The sequence below is a fragment of the Crinia signifera genome, chromosome 1 (genome assembly GCF_055691185.1).
Source record: "Crinia signifera chromosome 1, ASM5569118v1, whole genome shotgun sequence".
NCBI classification, from domain to species: Eukaryota; Metazoa; Chordata; class Amphibia; order Anura; family Myobatrachidae; genus Crinia; species Crinia signifera.
The window spans coordinates 84,051,378-84,072,641 of NC_139217.1; the positions used below are offsets into that span (position 1 = coordinate 84,051,378).

General features: G+C 44.6%; 1 protein-coding gene across 1 annotated transcript in view; it reads left to right on the forward strand.

Annotated features, from left to right (window-relative positions):
• The first annotated feature begins 987 nt into the window (after positions 1-987).
• The window catches only part of LOC146028474 (uncharacterized), a 71,242-nt gene continuing 50,965 nt past the window's right edge, over positions 988-21,264 (forward strand). Inside the window, exons 1-7 of the mRNA XM_083158314.1 lie at positions 988-1,079; positions 1,866-1,977; positions 3,321-3,485; positions 5,510-5,584; positions 8,305-8,393; positions 11,695-11,857; positions 13,683-13,763. Coding sequence (XP_083014440.1) covers positions 988-1,079; positions 1,866-1,977; positions 3,321-3,485; positions 5,510-5,584; positions 8,305-8,393; positions 11,695-11,857; positions 13,683-13,763 — 777 coding nt within the window. The remainder of the gene's footprint in view (positions 1,080-1,865; positions 1,978-3,320; positions 3,486-5,509; positions 5,585-8,304; positions 8,394-11,694; positions 11,858-13,682; positions 13,764-21,264) is intronic.

The following is a 21,264-nucleotide window of genomic DNA, read 5'->3' on the forward strand; positions in this document are numbered from 1 at the left end:
CGTAAACATTGCTGTAACCCTTTCTTTACAGGTGCTTTTTTTGTCTTTTCATCTTTTTCTTCTTTGCTGTCTCTCAAACACCTTTTTTTCTTAATTCTTAATTAGTTACAGATTACTGATTTCCCAACCACCAAATCTATTAAATGCAAATCCACATCTAATCTTTCCAAATCATAATATAACAGCATAGTTGCCTACCCTCCTGCATTCTGCAGGAGACTCCCTGAAATAGCAGCAATCTCCCTCTCTCCCTCATTAGTCTAGCAATCTCCCTCATGTCACCTAGCCCATATTACACTGTTACATTTTTTGGGGAAAAAGGATGAGAAATAGATACATTTACATTGAATCATCAGCACCATTTCCCAGCACTTAACCAAGTATAGTATCTCTTACTAACTGCTTTGGGGCTCATCTTCATTTGGATTTAAGTAATATACAAATTTGTAGCCGAACACCCCCACGCTTCTAGGTGCCACGTTCACAATCTCACCATATATGGAATGGAACTAGACACGCCCTTTGGGTTGAGCATGATACGCCCCCTCAATGGGGCGCTTTGCAAAATTACTAACTATAATCTCCCTCAAACTAGTTTTCAAAAGTAGGCAAGTATGTATAACAGCCAATGCCATATGGATGCTATTAACAATTCCTCAGTAGTACATACTGTATCATGTGTACAAAATATAAGCCAGAACTTCTTTTGTTGTATTTAGAATGTTAATAACAGGAGCGCAGTGCTTCTGGTGTCAGGGTATGCAGCATAGTGCAGCAATATTAATTCTGTCAGCAATGTCACCCTGGCTACACATACCTGAGGAACAGTCACGCAGGTTAGCATGTCTCCTCCTACAGCTTGTTCTGTTAGCAACTCAGTGTTGTTAGAGAAAGGTATACAGGCAGCAGCATGTGTCCCGCTAATGATAAGGTAATGTTTATTCTCTAATACCCATTCTTACCATGCACTGATCTTATATAATAAGAATGGATTTATATACCCAGGGAGAACAGAGAAGGTTTCATCGTGTGGCCACCAATATAAAACATGTGTGTGGGATGCTGCTGAGCGTTAAAAGGTAGGCAAACAGCACACTGAGTATCATTCACAATTTGATCTTATTAATGGTGATACTATATATATAACTAGTAAGCTAGTCTGCTACCTTCTGTGTTTGTGCATGTGTGAGAAAGAGATGTAGTTTCACTCTCTGCCAGCAGATGGCAGTGTTTCGGAGACTCACAGACACTAGACATATATATAGATGATACAAAGCACATAGGATTATGGGAGTTGAAGTCCCAAATGCTGAAAAACAGATAAAAACAATTGTTTTCAAAAAGGTTAGTATTAGAAATGTTAGGGACCCCACTAATGAAGTTTAATGGACACAGAGGATGGACCCACATATTTGCCAAGTGTGTATCGGTATTTTTCCTTTTCACGATTTAAACAGTTTGACTGACTGACCATTGTCTGTTTTCCAGCATTTGGGAACAAATTTTTGATTGTCCTTTGCTCCCATATACATATATACATACACATAAATAACGATGCGCATGGGCAGTCGCAAAACAAACAGAATAAGGTCCATTGTCCTAATTCCTAGTACAATATCATAGCTGTGTAATACAGCTGTATCCTGCCTTCTCTTACCCGTGAACGAGTTACACATGAGTATACATCTAGATGCATTTTACCAAAGCTGCCAACTGTCTGGAAATCGTCCCCACCGTAGTGTCTAACTGCACAGGAAATGTGTATTTGTCTGCATGTTAGATTCCATACTAGGCCCAGGTCTAACATAATCTCTTAAATTCGGCATACTCATAGACATTTTATCTTCTTTTGTCTCTTTATATAGATACATAGGAAGAAACAGTGTTATGGAATGGGCGACGTTCCACCTACACATGCAGATCCAGAGCAGAAGAGATCTCCTCTTCAATATCAGCAGCTTCTCAAAAAACAATATGGTATCTAGCAAGCAGTTACTAATATGCCCTGAAGTATATATATTTCTATATATAATAATATATTGTATGTATTATAGTAGCATGTTTCCTACGTTAGTACCTCATGACAGCCCTTATAGTGGGCCAGCTCCCTTCTAGATAGATAACTGTCAGTCAGTATCCCAACGGTCAGGATGCCGACTGAGCCTGGTAAGTATGTTAACCTTACCCCTGACCCACAGCCTAACCCTAACACCCCCCATGCAGCCTAACCCTCCCCCTAGTGCTTATCCCCTCTACTTACCTCCAGGATCTGTTGAGATTCTGACTGCAGCAATCCCACTGTCTGTGTTCTAGTTGTCGGGATCCTGTCCACATCCTGGTTTGTGCACTAAGCATCATTTTCAGACTAAGGGGGTATTCAATTCTCTATTCCTACTGCCAAAACTTTCCGACAGTCGCAATCCTGCCCCATTTTCGCCTGGTTTGACAATTTGTCGACTGGCGGAATTGAATGTTCTGCTTGTTGAGTGGCGAAAAGGGGGCATGCCGGCAAACGTGACAGTGCATTGTCGTGATCCGGCCGTGAATCCACGGCCGTGTTTGGCAAAACGAATCTGACTGGTTTTAAAGACAGATCTGTTTTATCGAGTTTTGTCTTCAATGCTGTCGGAAAGGACAGCATTGAATAGGTGCCAGCCGCTATTTCTCCTGTCGGAAATAGCGGCGGGGATTAAATACCCCCCTAAAGTAAAGGGGTGTACACACAGACAACTTTTAACAGGAGATTTTGACTAGATAGTCAAAATCTCCTAGAAGGTTAGCCAAAATCTCCCTATTTTTCTTCTGCTTAGTCAATATTGTCTAGCAGAAATTGCTTAGCATAAATTGACTGTGCAGGCAAGGAAATTTTGACTAGATCATAGACTATTATTGCTTAAGGTCCATACACACTGTGCGACTATGCCCAGCATGTATGGACAGCAATGACCGCTGTCATCGCTGCGGGGAAAGCTGCTCAGTGCATACACACTGAGCGGCTTTCCCCCTGCCTGGTGCCGATGGTGGGGGGAGGACGGCGTTGCATAGCGCAGTGCTAGCTTGACGGTTTCCACCCGATCCTTCATATCCTTGGCAATTTCATTTACCTGCACGAGATTTCAACTTTATTAAAGGAGACCTGCGGCTATTCCTAAACAGCAATATCCGGCATCTGGAAAGGTGATTGGCAATCGAGCACACAGTAAGTGACGTCCCACGGCGGCTCCCAGCGCCGGCTCCTTATCCACAGGAGTTACGCTGGTATGAGCGGGTACGGGACCAACTTACAAGCGCCCCTTCCATCTTGAGATGTCCATCGGCAGCTCCCAGCGCCGGCTCCCTCTTCAACTGAGTCACGCTGGAGTGAGCAGCTACCATCTGCCACTGTGAGTCATCTCCCGGCACCGGCTCCCTACCATCGGAGCAACACCGGTAGAAGCGGACGTTTCTTAACATCACGTCTCAGCACCACACCAAGCCAGCAGCCGGTAATATATTCCAATCAATTGTTTGCAGGACAGATATTCAATTATATCAGCCAAAAGGCACGTTCATCTAAAACTTTGTTGCACTAACTTTGCCACATACCTGTCATTTCAAGGAAACCGATAATTGTCGAGTCTGAGTTACCCAGAAGGACACAGTATATATACAAATGATTATTAAGGTGGATGTAGATGCTTCTTTTATAAATTGATTATAACATTCAATTATCCTTTTTTAAGGTGTATTTAAATTTTGTTTTAATATTTTTGTTATCATGTATGCGATTTAATTACTTATGCAAATAAATATAAATAAAAATAGAAAATGAGATCAATACAGTGCGCTCTCTGGTTGTTACCATTTTTTCTAAAAAACAAAGTGCCTGGAGGAAGGGTGCTTGTCTGTTACCACAGGAGGGTCACTCACAATGCTTAAGGAATTATGAGATCAAGGTCTTTAACAAATGTGGATATAGAAGAGAGATAGTTTAACTCAATGAATGTGATGCTTTAGGGGATATTCTATTACCTTCTGATTGTAGGTAATAGGCTTGCTCTGGGCTAATATTATTATTTATTATTAATAGTTTCTTATGTAGCGCACACAGATTCCGCAGCGCTTTACAGAGAATATTTGACCATTCACATCAGTCCCTGCCCCAGTGGAGCTTACAATCTATATTCCCTACCACATGTACATGCACACACAGGTTAATTGGCTCCCAATTTTTTTGGGAGCCAATTAATTTACCAGTATATTTTTGGATTGTGGGAGGAAACCAGAGTACCCGGAGGAAACCCACGCAAGTACGGGGAGAATATACAAATTCTGCACAGTTAGGGCCATGGTGGATATTGAAGCCATGACCTCAGTGCTGTGAGGCAGTAATGCTAACCATTACACCATCCGTACTGCTATCAAATTAGCCCCGAGAAGCCGGGTGATGCCGCAGCTTATCAGGGATTTTTTGAGCTGCCTTCTTTATTGAGTACTGGATTCATACATTGACATTATTGCTGTTAAACTGGTTCAAAAATCACCTATGTTTCTTATTGTCCTAAGATAATATGTGGAGCCCAGTCAGGTTTAATCCATGGAGTGCATAGCTAACCCAGAGTTCTCCTGCATTGATGGCATCTGCCTACAGAATATTCAGGAAATGACAGGTTTATGCAATGTGCAATGCTGAAATATGAAAATCTTATGAATAGTCATTTGTGCACCTGGTATAAGTGAATAGTATATATGAGCAAAAAGTGAGGTCCCCATAGACTAACTCGATTTGGGCTGATTTCACCCATTCGTGGTGGAACGGGCCTAGAAGTTAACCCAAATCTGGTCAGTGTGATGTCCCCTCAGGTCCGATGCGCAGTCCTGTGTGCATCGGACCTGAGTCGGAGGTCGGACCGGCATGCAGGTCCAAACTTCGACCTCGGAACTTCCTCCCAGTGGTGGGCTGGGTAGGAAACAGGGGTCTCATGTGATCCATCACAAGTTAAAGACCGCATGTGATGGATCGCATGAGACCGTGCTGCCCTGGAAGGTCCCAGGCGGCTCACGGGTGATTGCAGTAGTGCATGCCTGCTGACTTTTTGTAACTCCTATCCGGGAGAGAAGCACGGAGAGGAGTGAAAGGGGGGCGGGAAGAGGCTTCGTTGTGGGGGCGGGGCGAGGCTGATGGATGGGGGGATGGGCTAAAATGATGCAAATTGCGTCATTTTAGCCCCGCCCCCCTCCCTGCGGACCCGGGAAATTTGTAGTTTTATACCGCGGGGAAGGGGGGAGCAGTGGCTGTGGGGAAAATGCAGGAGACTTGCCCACCTTCCCAGGGGGCCGGGAGGGGGACCCAATTTGCGGGACCCTCTTGGCCATTCCGGGAGGGTAGGCAAGTATGCAGTAGTGTATGCCCAGCTTTACTCAACCATTCCTTATTATTCTGCCTGTTTGTTTATGTGCAATGTAGTGACAATATAAATAATTATACAGTAGTTATCATAACTATATTGGCTGCTTTCCGTTATTGCAGAGGAGAGAATTTGAAAAACTTAAGCTCCTGTTATCTGTTCGTCCAAACCAAAGAACGCAAGAAATCCTCAGACAGGTAGAATAATAGCCTCATGTTTGTTCTGCTTATATTGATTTCCCATTATGAAAGCTAATGCTGTGTTACAATTACTCATGCATGTCATTCCTGATTGCAGCTGACTCAATAAATTGTACTTCTAATCACCTGACTTGTGCCTCTGATCTCACACACCTGACCTGCCTAAGCAAACAGCAGGGTACAAGCTACAGAAATCTTATGATCACAAGTATAAAAAGCCACAAAGTTGCTATAGCTATAATGTGGAACAATAAATAATCATGTGCGGACAGAATACTGTATGTATACTTTCATTACACATAAATTACTAGTTAAAAGAGAGAGTTAGATTTGTGTGGGGTGTGTTGAAACTGAAATCTAAATTTCAGTGTAAAAAGAATGCAGCCAGTATTTACCATGCGCAGAAACAAAATAACTCACACAAATCTATAGCCAACCATACATCTACAGATCAATTGTCAGATTGGGTTGGTTGGAACAAAATCCTGGTTATGGATGAAAGCAAATGACAGTTGAGCATTTGCATTAAAATGCTGGAAAACTGCCAAACTGCCAAACTGTCATTCAGATACTACCAGGTTTTTGTTCCAACCAGCCCAATCTGACAATCAATCTGTAGATGTATGGCCACTTTAACTCTCTCATAGTTTTGCCCATTTTGAGAACAAATTTGTTCTGCGATCAGATCTGAATAAGGGCCCATATCCAGCAAATTTGAAACAGATCAGTGTTCCTGCAAAAATTGCATTCACTTTCTGAAAGGATTAATTTGGTCCATCTAGTGGTCTCTAGTGGTTACCGGCGCTACTTCACCTCATAGAGGTGAGGAGAAGTTAGCCTTTTATACATACAGATAAAGCCATCCTCATCTAGCCCTTTAATCAGAGTTGCCTACCTGACCCTCTCCTTCAGGGAGAAAATGCTCTGTTCCTGGACTTCCCTGGTAATGTAGGATTGCCATCACCTGTGGTGAAACACCTTTCTTATCAATTACCTAGCTTACCACAGGTGATGGTAATCCTACATTACCAGGGAAGTCCAGGAACAGAGCATTTTCTGAAGGAGAATGTCAGGTAGGCAACCTTGCCTTTAATAGGATTAACCCCTTCCCGACATATGACGTATATATACGTCATATGTCGGTTGGGGGTGAATCAAGCCAGCTCACGGAGTGAGCTGGCTTGATAGAGAGCAGGTAATGGCTGTATATTACAGCCATGTCCCTGCTCTCACGGCCACGAGCGGCGAGTTCGCCGATCGCGGCCGTTTAACCCTTTAAGCACCGCGGGCAAAGCGCCCGCAGTGCTTAAATAGCTGATCGGAGGGGGGGCGCCCCCCTCCGGCGCCGATCGGGGCCCCCCGCAGCGCGATCGGAGGGTGCCGATCGGTTGCCATGGTAGCCAGGGGTCTAATGTAGACCCCTGTGCTGTCCGTGTATTCATACCTATTACATCCTGCCTCAGGCAGGATGTAATAGGAAGTGAAAAAAATCACTACGTTCAGCCATAGAGCTCTATGGCTGAACCTAGTACAGGCGATCGCGCCCCCTAGTGGTCAAGTACACTAGGGGGCCTTGTAGTAAAAGTAAAAAAAAAAAAAAAATAAAGTTTAAAAATAAAAAAAAAATAATAAAATATTAAAAGTTCAAATCACCCCCCTTTCCCCATTTCCCAAATAAAAATAAATAAATAATAAAAAAAATAAACATATTTGGTATCGCCGCGTTCCTAAAAGTCCGATCTATTAAAATATAACATTAGTTATCCCGCACGGTTAAAGGCGTAAACGGAAAATAATCCCCAACGCCAAAACTACGCTTTTTGGTCGCATCGCCTACCCAAAAAAAAATAGCTAAAAGAGATCAGAAAGTCGCCCATATCCCATAATGGTATTAATTAAAAAGTACACTTCAGCCCGCAAAAAATGAGCCCTCACCCAGGTCCGTAGGTGGAAAAATAAAAAAGTTATAAGCCGCAGAACATGGCGACGCGACGCAAATTCGAAAAACCGTAACATTTTCTATTTTTTTTTTTAGTGGTAAAATGTAACGAAAACTATATAAGTTTGGTATCACCGGAATCGTAACGACCCATAGAATAAAGATAACCCATCATTTTAAACGAACTATGAACTCCAAAAAAACCGTAACCAGCGCAAAATTGTGGAATTGCGTTTTTTTTTTTTTTTACCCCACATTTAATTATTTCCTGATTCCCCAGAATATTATACGGTATAGTAAATGGTACCATTAGAAAGTACAACTTGTCCCGCAAAAAAAAAGCCCTCATGTGTCTATATAGCCGGAAAATTAAAAAAGTTACGCTTATTTGAACACAAGGAGGAAAAAAAAAAAAAAAATTACCTTAAAAGGCAATGTCGTGAAGGGGTTAAGTGAGACAGAGCTGTCGGACTTAATCTATGCTATCCCCTACTGTATTGTTCTATGTATTGTATTGCAGCTGAGAACAATAGGCCTTGGCTCGCCATGGCTATCCAGAGAAGGCTATCTGAAGAATGCTCCATCTGTATTGGGGGAGGGGATGATTCAGGTTGGTTTGCAAAAGCAAACTCCTTTAATGGACAAAACCATGTGCACTGCAGGGGGGGCAGATGTAACATGTACAGAGAGTGTTACATTTGAATAATATCACCCTCATAGATACTCAAGTATCTGCAGCAAAAAAATAACATAATTAATGTAAATATTTACTTTCTAGATTCAGTATTGTCTTAAGAAGAACAGAGCATTTCAGGGCCTCCCAGACCTGACTCAGATAGAGCTGTGCAAACATGTCATCTACCAAGAGTAAGTATTTGGATTATGAAATCACTTTTCCTGGCACATTATTACAAACCTTCCTCTAACATCAGTTTACTTTTTGCAACCTGAGAAATGGGTAGTGGTGGGGGTGAGACCATTAAATATATTTTTTGGGGTAGGGGGAAGAAGATGATTAAATATGAGGTGACCAACCGTCCTCTTTTAGGGGTAGATGTATGAAGCAGTAATAAGGGAGAATAAGTGATAAAGTGCCTGGTACCTTATCACCGGCCAATCAGCTCCTGACTGTTAAGCTGTGTACACACGGAGGCGATAGGGGCTGAAATCGCTGGAAATATGGTCGCAGGCGACCATATTGCCAGTGATTGGGAGTGTGCCCCGGTGATAAATCGCCAGGTGCGCGCTCCCGTTTTCAGCCCCGTTCTAATCGCTGGTCGCAGGAGCTTGCTCCTGCGACCAGCTGATTACCTCTGCGGCACAGCTGGCAGAGGTTCCCTTTCATCAGCGACCATCTCTGGTGCTGATGAAAAGGAGAAGCATAGCAATTTATTGCTCAGCAATGTATTGCTAGCAATATATTGCTGAGCAATATATCTCCCCCCGTCTGTACGCACCTTTAAGTTACAGGCTGGGTTTAGTCAGGAGCTGATTGGTCGGTGATAAAGTACCAGGCACTTTATCACTTCTCCTTACGGAGGACAGTCCTTCTTTTGTAAGTTCTGTCCTCCCTCAAGTGTCCTCCTTTATTGCCCTTAATAACTTTGCTGCGACGGTAGCTTCTGCGATTAAGCCTCTGATCATGCTCAAACAGTAGCTTCTGCACATGTACATGGCCATAATACATGCCTTCCAACTTATGAATGTCCCAAAGAGGGACAGTGCACGCGCCAAAAATTTGGGGATGCGGCCTAGCAGGAATGGGGCGTGGCATGTACTTGTGGCACTGCTACGAGGCCACGCCCCATTTTTTCCAACACGGGGGCTTGCTCAGCAGCTCCGTGAGTTGCTGGCTATCCCCCCAGCCCCTCCGGCTGCAGGAATAGATGCTGTGCGCATGCACACAGCGTCTATTCATGTCATACTTGCCTACCTGACCCTCCCCATGAGGGAGAAAATGCTCTGTTCCTGAACTTCCCTGGTAATGTTTGATTGCCATCACCTGAGGTAATTGATAAGAAAGGTGTATCCCCACAGGAGATGGCAATCATACATTACCAGGGAAGTCCAGGAACAGAGCATGGTGTCCCTCCTGGAGAGGGTCAGGTAGGCAAGTATGATTCATGTGTGACAGGGAGGGACTCCCAACTGCCCCCCCCCCCCACCCCGCGCTGCAGAACACTGCCTCTCCCGGGAGGGACGCGGGAATGTCCCAAAACAAGGGACATTCCTGCGATAAAGGTATGCTCATTTATTAACCAAGTAGGTGCCATACTTATCTACTGGACCCTCTCCATTAGGGACATAATGTTCTGTTCCTGGGCTTCCCTGGTAATGTATGATTGCCATCACCTGTGGTTAAACACCTTTCTTATCAATTACCTAGCTCACCACAGGTGATGGCAATCATACATTACCCGGGAAGTCCAGGAACGCACGCCGGCACCCCCCGCGCAACGGCACCCCGCCTCCCCTTATGCTCCCCAATTAGTATTACTTACCAACATCTCCCTCCAGCAGCGGCGGTGTGGCATCTTCTCTCTACTCCAACAGTCCGGAATGGGAGCACTTACTGCACAGTGCAGCCTGCAGAGCCCCTCTGTTTCCTAGGCTCAGCGCTCTGCAGGCCGCACTTTGTATTGTGCGTGCCTGGCCGTGGGGGCGCCGGGGGGGAGATGCATTGTGCGGGTGCGGTGGTACCATGCCACTGTGGGCAGCTGCCCGGGCCCCTCCAGAGGCTGGGGCCCGGGACAGTTGTACCCACGGCACCCCCCTGTTGGCGGCCCTGATGGCAATCATGCATTACCAGGGAAGTCCAGGGAACAGATCATTTTCTCCCTCATGGAGAAGGGGGTCAGGTAGGCAAGTATGGGTAAACTGATAACCATGCAGAGCACAATACATATATTTGTATTCCCTGCATTGTATCATGGTTTGTTCATGTATATTGTTACTATTTTGCTTCACTCCAACCCCATTGTAGGGATGGCAACATTTGCTCACCATTGATGGTCACCATTGAGGGTGAAACGGTGAGTGACCATTGGTGACTGCTAACTATGTAATTGAGGACCATGAATGGGCAGCACGGACGGTGTAATGGTTAGCATTACTGCCTCACAGCGCTGAGGTCATGGGTTCAATTCCCACCATGGCTCTAACTGTGCAGAATTTGTATATTCTCCCCATGCTTGCGTGGGTTTCCTCCGGGTACTCCGGTTTCCTACCACAATTCAAAAATATACTGGTAGGTCTATTGGTTAACAAATGTAACCCTAGAATGCCTGTTTGTGCATGTACATGTGGTAGGGAATATATATTGTAAGCTCCACTGAGGCAGGGACAGATGTGAATGTTCATATATTCTTTGTAAAGTGCTGCGGAATATGTGTGCGCTATATAAGAAACTGTTAATAAATAAAATAAGTAATAATTAATGGTTTCACTCACAGATAATAATCCTTAAGAACATGGGGCGTCGCTTCATGGGTGCAGATATAGGGTTCTCCACCATCGATGGTAAAAATATCTTACACTGGCATTAAACATCCAATGATTTGTAACCATCGATATTCGATGACTAACCAGAGCCCTGTGTTCTACAAGGATGCTGCCTGATACTAGAAGATCTTTTTTTTTGTTGTTGGAGAAATGCACATTGACTTTGTGATTTGGGAGCTGTAAATGGGTGGAGATATTTGTGCAAATCTCCAATATTTTTTAAAGCTGCTATGCAGACCCGGTTGTGCGAAGCCAGATGCAGTGCAACGGACATCATCCAATCGGGAGTGTGGAGGAGCAGCGTTGGGGAAACGGCGACTTTGTGCCTTCTTTTTGGGGGCGCCGAAGTCAGTGGCTGGATCCTTGGAACCATTTTTTTCTTCTACAAGGCCACTGTCAGATAGTGTCATACTTATACTGTATATGTTTATTTGCTGGTGAATGAATTGCACATAGACTTTATGATTTGTGAGCAGTGTAGGGGAGTCCACAGGAAAACATTTTTCAGAGACTCCTGACTGCAACATTGAAAATGAGGCCGCTCCACAAATTTTAGGCAGGTGGCAGGTGGCAATTATTTTACTATAGAGAAACACTGATCGCTGTAGCTTATGAAACTGGCTGTCCAGTCACTCTGTTAACATCACATTACGCTTATATTCTGCAGGTACGAATCAAAAACCTTAGTTATTAAACAAGGTCATATACCGTGTGAATGTTATATAATCTTATCTGGACGTTTGGCAGCAGTCATTGAAGACTCCAGATCAAAGAAAAAAAGTTCATCTTCCAATACATTATATGAAGTTGAGGAAGGAGATTTTGTTGGGGTAAATAATAATGTATTTATCTTTTAGTTTTCTATTTATTTAATAAGTACAAATGTCTTGGTGTCATTATGACTGTGCGAGCAACAACTACAGTATAACATGTATAACAATATGCTTGGTGATCTGACATTCTCTCCTTCTGTCCTGCTATCCTATTAGCCCTGAAGCCAAATCCCCATGAGCATTTTCTCTTCAATCACAGCAGCATCTTCTCTCCCCTCACCCTAGTGGCATTGTTCCCGGGCATTGTATAATCCCGACCGCCACCCGTCCAGACTCCGGACATCCAGCTTAATTACTGGATTGTCTGGAGTAATCCCAGAGGGGTGGTAACCCTTATAGGTCCCCAGCTTCATGGAAGTCATTTTTTGCACTGGAAAAAAAGGCGCTATAATAATAATTGGATAGTCCGATAATGACCATTGGGCAAAAATCACAATAAAAGCCATTATTTTTCCATTGAAAAAGCCAACCACAGGTTATAGAGATTTACCTGTGAGTCTCAGCACAAAATCAGCAGCAGAGAGGCATCATCGTATTGTAAAAAAAATGTGTCAGAGGCTAAAGGTATAGATTCTGTCTATCATTTTCTAACATGCATTAGAGAAATGCTAGCTAGGAATTAAAGAATCTGATTGGTTGTTATAGACGGCACCTCTACTTTCTGATTTTGAAACTATAGTAAATCTCTCATAGGGCCTGATTCAGTAAACGGCTCAGCCAGTTTCTCATTATATGATTTCTCCCCCGTTTGGCCTGGGGTTTGCGCATGCACATATTCGCACATGCACATGTGCAAACACCCCCACCATCGGGCATGGGGCCGATTATTGACCCAAACATATGGGTCAAAATGATTGCAATTTCTTGTCTTGTATATTGAAATGTATGTTAATAAGGCACAATTGGCGTGGTTCAATATTTTTGTGCACCATCTGCAGGTCAGACTTGCTCTAAAACCATTTTCTCGTAAACATCAAGCAAAGTGTAGTGATATCATCTAGTGTACAGATGGAGCGGGCCCCGGGTCCCCGTCGACTCCCCTGCCTTCGCCGCCGTTCCCCCTCGCCGCCCCGACCCCCCCTCCCAACTCTGCCCATCTCCCTGAAGCGGACGGGCAGGGACCCACAGCGCCGCCATTGAGAGACTGGGACGCGCCTGCGTGTGAGACGCACGTGTGTCCCAGTTCAGCATAGCCCCTGTCCGCCGGCGCTCGCCAGCTCCGGCCAAGGATGACAGGAGTTCCATCTGTATCATCTTTTTTTATTTTTTTTATTACATATTAGTGAACAATGTTATGTTATCACCCAATCAGTGTAATTCCTGTTAGTTTAAGTGACTGCCTCTTCCCGGGGAATACTTGTTTCACAACTACTGTACCAACTGTATCCCAGTGACACACTGTTTGTGCCAGATGTATCAAGCTTCAAAAAGTTGTAAAGTAGAGAGTGATAAACAACCAGCCAATCAGCTCATACCTATCTTTTTTTCAAACCCAGCCTGTAACATGGCCGGTAGAAGCTGATTGTCTGTCACTCTTCATTTTACCAGTTTTTGAAGCTTGATACATCTGGCCCACTGTTTGGCACAGAGGTATTGCGTATATTTACAATGCATGATAACTGACAAATTGATGACGCTTTTGTGATATGATTTTCACATACCTCCCAACATCTGGGGCTGGGGAAGCGGGACACTCGATACCGGGTATGTTTTCATGAGTGGAATCTGTAGGAATGAGCCCCACACAGGAATACAACAAAACGCAGCTAAATGCCTGCAGATACTGTATGTAAACATATTATTTTTTTCTTCCTTTTGGCAGGATATTGGTCTCGTCACTAACAAGAGACTCATTTCATTTGTATGCAAATCGGATGTAGAACTTCTAGTGATTGATAAAGAGGTACAGTAGTCACAAACTTCCATGTACAGTGAATTGTTTTCACTTAGTTTTTATGTACAACTAGAAACATATGAAGTAAATGGTTCTGGTATAAAATATCTACAGTCTCTAGGTCTACAATCATACGGTCACCACTAATGGTCGACAATCACAAGGTCGACAGGGACCAAAGGTCGACAGGTAAAATGTCGACAGGGTGAAAATGTCGACATCAAAAAGGTCGACATGGTCAAAAGGTCGACATAAAAGTCAACATGGAAATAGGTCGACATGAGTTTTTAGGGTGTCTATGTCCATACAGGTCGACATTGACATTGTCTAAGTGTACCGTGTCCCCTCTCATAGCTCACCATGCTTCGGCCTCACTATTTTAATCTCCCTCCACTCCCTAGTGGATGGTAGAGCATGAAATACCGCCTGTCGGCACATTTCGGCTGAAAATGTAGTAAAAAAATGCATGTCAACCTTTTCCATGTCGACATTTTGACTGTCAACCAATAGTGGTCGCCCTTATGACTGTTGACCTAGAGTCATTCTATGATCAGTCTGGATACCGTAGTAAATTTACTAAAGCTTCTAAAAATGAGAGGTGATGTTGCCAATAGCAACCAGAGTCTGTCTATCATTTCTATATTGCATCCTAGGAAATGATAGACAGCATCTGATTGATTGTTATGGGTAATGGGGGGTCATTCTATTTCACACACTCCCCCGCGTGTTCGCATGGGGGGAGTAATCTTTTCTTTCTGCGCATGCACATAATGTTTTATGCGCATGTGCATGGTCCTTGGGCGAACGGACTTGGCGACTTACATAGTTGCTGGCGTGGCCGGGTGTAGTCCGTAGAAATACCCAGCGTTTTCATGGGCGTCCCCATGGGAGGTGTGTCTGGGGTGGGCGGCTGACGTCACATGGTATCAGACGTCCATCCTGCCTTTGGTGGAATGGCCTCAAATGTGTCAGTGTCCACTGACTTATATTTGTGCAGCCTGAAGAAATCATTTGATGGTCTTCATGACCCATCCCTTCACATGGTTGGGATACGGCAGCAGCAGGAGGCAGCGAATCGGCAGGGGTAGGCCCTCTGGGACCCCGTAAACTGCGAGTTTAGCAGCTTACAGAGTCAACCAGAATCAGGGCCAATATCCCCTTTTTTCATTTTTAGAAACTTTAGCATACCTCCCAACTTTTGAAGTTGGGAGGTCGGGACGCTTGCGCGGCAAAGCCGCGCGCGCTCCTGAAAAGGGGGCGTGGCCTCGAGAAAAGAGGGCATGGCCGCGCGGGGGTGTGACGCGAACTCCGGCCACGCCCCATTTCTGCCGCTCGTCTGCGCTGAATAGACGCTGTGCGCATGCGCACAGCATCTATTCTTGGCAGGCTGGGGGGGCTCCCAACTGTCCCCCCCACCGCGGGACAATGGCGGCCCCGGGGCGGGACGCGGGAACGTCCCCGAATATCGGGACATTCTCGCGGTAAGCGGGACAGTTGGGAGGTATGCTTTAGTACATTTTTACCCGATATAAGTTATTTTGTGAAAACGTAATGTGGAATTTTGATATGCCCTAGATTACCAGATGTAAAAAGCAAACCAACAAAAGTTCAAATTAAGAGCTACACACTTTTATGTTATATATGCCTAATGTCCGTGAGTCTCCGAAACACTGCCATCTGCTGGCGGTGAGTAAAACTACATCTCTTTCTCACACATGCACAAACACAAAAGTAGCAGACTAGCTTTCTAAGCTTTTGCTTCGAGCGGGCTTACTAGTTGTTTGTGAACTTGTATTATTGTGCAGAAAATTGCCAGTAAAGATGTTATTGATCACTAAAAACACAAGAGTACATTATGTCTTGAAAGATACAAATGTTAAAAAAATATCAAGTAGCATCACTAATATAAAGGAGTCCAGTGTCTGTAATGATGCTATAATTGAGCAGATTTCCCAGAGTAGAAACCACAACAATTATTCATAGTCTGGTATAATTTATTGCTCATGGAATATGAAGTGAAGTGACCTTAGGTTTTGTTTGTTCTTTATTGCCAAATGTTTGTGTGGCTACAGACCTCATGGCTCCAAGTTTGTAAAGTAATATTCAGTAATGGCACCGTACTGAATATTTGGTCCCGTTGATGTGCAATTATTATGAAACTTAAATGAAACTTAAGTAAACTATGGAATGTGCGGTGTTAAGTGAGTAGATTTTTTCATTATTATTATTATTACATACCCCCCAACTGTCCCGTTTTTCGTGGGCCTGGCCTCACCCTCCTCCTGTGCCACGTATAAATAAAATAACCCCAAAATAAAACGGTTATTTTATTTCTTCTAATTTTTATAATATAATAAATAAACCCAAAAGAAAAGGTTTATTTTAATTTGTCTAATTTCTTCAGACTTTGCCGTGTGTATGTGTGGTTTAGGCTGAGTACAGTCTCCTGTGCCACCAACATATAATTATTTTTTAAATAAAAGGGTTATTTTATTATTATTTATTTTATTATTTTGTTATTTTATTATTTTAAGTGTTGCTGCCGCTGCAGTGTGAAACCAAGATGGGCCATGTGTTTGTGCCACCCACTTGTGTCACTTAAGCTGTGTACACACGGCAGCGATATAGGCTGAAATCGCTGGAAATATGGTTGCTGGCGACCATATTACCAGTGATGGGAGTGTGCCCCGGCGATAAATCGCCAGGTGCGCGCTCCCGTTTTCAGCCCCGTTCTAATCGCTGGTCGCAGGAGCTTGCTGCCATGTCACAGACTGTGTTTGAAAAATGCTATTGTTGGGGAAAATGGGAATGGGGAGTTTTGCCTATGCACAAGTGTCGCTGGTACTTTCACAAAAATGTGTATATGTCTCAATGTAATAATCCACAATAGAAAGGATAATAGATACTATTGTATCTGTTAATTATGTGAGTGGAGGTGCTCCCTAGAGAGTGATATGATGCAAAAAGGAGAAACAGAAAATTACTCTCTCGTTTATAAGGGCACAACTTGTTTATTGTATAGTATTTTAATAAAAAATAACTTTTAATTAATTTGCGATTTAAAATATATGGGAGCCAACTATCAGGACAAAGACTTTTTTACATACTGTACATAATATGACACATACAATACCTGTTGGAGAAAAAATGTCTCCTGGACAGGACAAAGAAAAATGATTAAAGAATAAAAATGCCCCTGCTTTTATATAGTTAAGGGCAGATGAGCTAAATTCTTGTGGTAGCGAACTAGCGAGAATATCACCTTTAAAAATATGTCTATTGTGCTTCTAGTATGATATTGCCTCACTTGTAATGTATCACTTGGAATACAAGGAGATATTATAATTAGCAACAATTAGGTCAATTATTTGTAAGGTACTTGTTTCCTAGCACGGCGCCCATCGCAACGTATACCATAAGCCTTATAATGGTATGCGATGCGACGCGATGGCACCCGATCTTATACAATTTTAAAATCATATACCTTTGTATATGGCATGCAATGCGATGCGATGCGATGGTATACGATTTTAAATTGTATAAGCACCCTAATGGGTGCTTTCAATGTTAAATGGCCCCCCTATAAGATTATTAATTGTATAAGCACCGTAATGGGTGCTTACAATGTTAAATGCACCCCCACGCCACCCCCACTATGAACGCCAACCCGAAGCGTGGCTAGCGCAGCGAGCCTGCGAGGGGCGGCGGTACGCGTCCTCCAACCTTTTCATACCACCACCATCCACATCGGCGTGGAGTTGATTTTATATAGTGTGTTGAGCGCAGCGAGCCACCGAGCCTGAAGCGTGGCGAGCGCACACAGAATACATGTAAAGTAATACGCGTCCCCTCGTGGGGCTCGCTGCGCTCACCACGCTTTGGGTTCGGTGGCTCTCTGCGCTCACCACACTATATAAAATCAACTTCACGCCGACGTGGATAGTGGGGGTATGAAAAGGGTTTATTAAGATTGATTCAATCCTAATCATTTACTTAATAGGCATCTTATTAGAAATTGATGTCGAAAAGAGTTTTGTTATGTCCTTACTAAGAGCAATGGTTTTTTGATTTTGAAGCCATTCAGGTACTTGTTTCCTAGCACGGCCACAACGATCATGATCGTGGGCATCGTGAGTAAAAATCGGGGGCATCGCGGCCATCGCATGCACTAAAAAATCGGGTGCGATGGTACCGACGCGATGCCCGCGATTTCCCATAGGGAACAATGTTAAATGCCTCAATTTACCCAAATCATCATAGGGAACAATGGTAAATGGGCCAGAAACCCCCCAAAACACCCCTGAACAGTGAAATGTCCCCCCAAAAGTAGTTTACGCCTCCCCACGATCAACGCGAACCCGAAGCGTGGCGAGTGCAGCGGTACGCGTCCTCCGACCTTTTCATACCCCCACTATCCACGTCGGTGTGGAGTTGAGAATAGAATAGTGTGGCGAGCGCAGCGAGCCACCGAGCCCGAAGCGTGGCGAGCGCAGCGGATACCTGTGAAGCCCGCGAAGGGACGCGTTTACCTGTGAAGGTATCCGCGGCCCCTCGCGGGGCACGCTGCGCTCGCCACGCTTCGGGCTCGGTGGCTCGCTGCGCTCGCCACACTATTCTATTCTCAACTCCACGCCGACGTGGATAGTGGGGGTATGAAAAGGTCGGAGGACGCGTACCGCCACGCTTCGGGTTCGCGTTGATCGTGGGGTGGCGTAAACTACTTTTGGGGGGACATTTCACTGTTCAGGGGTGTTTTTGGGGATTTCTGGCCCATTTACCATTGTTCCCTATGATGATTTGGTGAAATTGAGGCATTTAACATTGTTTCCTATGGGAAATCGGGGGCATCACGTCTGGACCATTTAAGCCTTTTTTAGCCGCATACGACGCGACCGACGCGATTTTGACTTTTTTCAATGCATTTCAATGGGAAAATCGGGGGCATCGCGTCGGTCGCGTCGCAGACGACTAAAAATTACACCCGATGCCCGCGATTGTGGCCGTGCTAGGAAACAAGTACCGCCATTCACTTTACTAATGCTTATCATACCTCCAATTTCTCCTGCTTATCTCATTTATTGAGATATCTGACTCAATAGCAGGAAAATCCATTATACTTATAGATTTACTAAGTATTTATGGGTACTTTAACTGTATGTCTAGTTGCTTTTGAAAAAAATATTTCTTCCTATACAATTTGTTTGAGCTACCTTTTAGCTAGGGAGATTCTTCCAACAACTATAATTAGTATCCAGTTGCATACCAGAGAGTTCTCTTAACATCTTGTTTCAGCCATTTACAAAACAAGGGAGATCTTTATAGTTAAGCTGTGTACACATGGGGGCGATAGGGGCTAAAATCGCTGGAAATATGGTTTCAGGTGACCATATTGCCAGTGATGGGAGTGTGCCCCGGCGATAAATCGCCGGGTGCGCGCTCCCGTTTTCAGCCCCATTCTAATCGCTGGTCGCAGGAGCTTGCTCCTGCGACCAGCTGATTACCTCTGCGGCTCCCCCGGCAGAGGTTCCTTTCATCAGCGACCATCTCGGGTCGCTGATGAAAAGGAGACACTGGGCAATATATTGCTCAGCAATGTATTGCTAGCAATATATGGCTGAGCAATATATCTCCCCCGTGTGTACGGGGCTTTAGTGTTCTGGACTGACCAATATACCCACTAGGTTGTACTAAAGAAAACCACTAGACACTATACTGGTAACCACATTGCAACATAATTACAAATAATTGACCTAATTGTTGCTAATTATAATATCTCCTTGTATTCCAAGTGATACATTACAAGTGAGGCAATATCATACTAGAAGCACAATATACATCTTTTTAAAGGTGATCAGGGGCGCTGGAACGTTTTTAGGTTGGGGGGGGCAAGATATAATCTCATTTTGGCGCCCTCTAAATTGCTATATGTTAGCAAGGCAGCGGCATTTACACATGGGCATTATACACAGGGCAGCGGCAAATACACGTGGGCATTATACACCGGGCAGCGGCATATACATGTGGCCAGAGACACCAGGACTGACATTAATCCAGGGGTTGTCATTTACTCGTAAAAAGTGGAAAAAGTGGCAGTGTCACCCCCAAACAGATTTATGTGATTATGTCTGATTATGATAATCAGACATAATTACATAAACCTGTTTGGGTGTGAATCCAGGGGTAAATGACAACCCCTGGATCTGTCAGTCACTGGGGAAGGGAGGGTGAGAGGAGCAGCATTTACCTTTAAGTTTTAGTTGTGGCAGCACAGCGTGATGGCTGCTGCTGCGGCTGTTGTAGGATGCTCCCGCGGCTCCCGCCCATGCACTGATCCACGTGACCAGTCTCCCTCCCTACGGCCCGCATCACGCCCGCCAATCACTGTGGACGCATCACATCCACAGCCACTGTGATTGGCGGGCGCTGGTTCTCAACATCTCCCCGCAGCAGTCATCCATGTGGGCGGACGGCTGCGAATAGGAATCGGATTCTTGCTGAGGCGCTAAAGCAGCTGTGCGGGCGGGCGGCTGCGATTAATCAGTAATATAGGCGGACGGGCGGGAGGCTGGATCAAGCTTAATCAGCCCACCGCCCGCCTGCCTATATTACTGATTAATCAGCCGCCCGCCCGCACAGCTGCTTTAGCACCTCAGTAATTTTTGGGGGGGGGGGGCAAGCTGCCCCCTCGCCCCCCCCCCCGTTCCGGCGCCACTGAAGGTGATATTCTCGCTAGTTCGCTACCACAAGAATTTAGCTCATCTGCCCTTAACTATATAAAAGCAGGGGCATTTTTATTCTTTAATCATTTTTCTTTGTCCTGTCCAGGAGACATTTTTTCTCCAACAGGTATTGTATGTGTCATATTATGTACAGTATGTAAAAAAGTCTTTGTCCTGATAGTTGGCTCCCATATATTTTAAATCGCAAATGAATTAAAAGTAGTTTTTTAATAAAATACTATACAATAAACAAGTTGTGCTCCTAAAAAAGAGAGAGTTATTTTATGTTTCCCCTTTTTGTGTTTGAAAATGTCAGACAAGAGCTGATTGGCTGGCTGTTTATCACTCTCCATTTTTTCACTTTAGCAGCTTAGAGAATCTGGCCCATAGGGGTAGATTTATTATTAGGCGATCAGGGGAATATGCGCTATCCCCATGCGTTATTGCAGGGGATAGCGCTTCCCCTGATCTATGACACCCACCGAGCGGGTGTCTAGCGTGTGGGGCAGGAGGCATAGCGCAGCTACGATATTTCATAGTGCGCGTCTTCCTAATTTATGAACGGTCAGCATCGCTTACCGTTCCGCCGCCTGCAGCTATTGACTTCGACAGCTGCAGGCGGCGATGCCCTATGTCCACAACAGGGGCAGTGCTGTCCCTGCTGCTGGCTCTGAGCTGTGCTGGGGATCTCGCGAGAGTAGCGAGATCCCGCGCATGTGCAGTCAGGGGGGGGGGGGGAGGAGACGCCACAGCAGTATTAACTGATGCGCTGTCTCCAGGAGGGGACATCA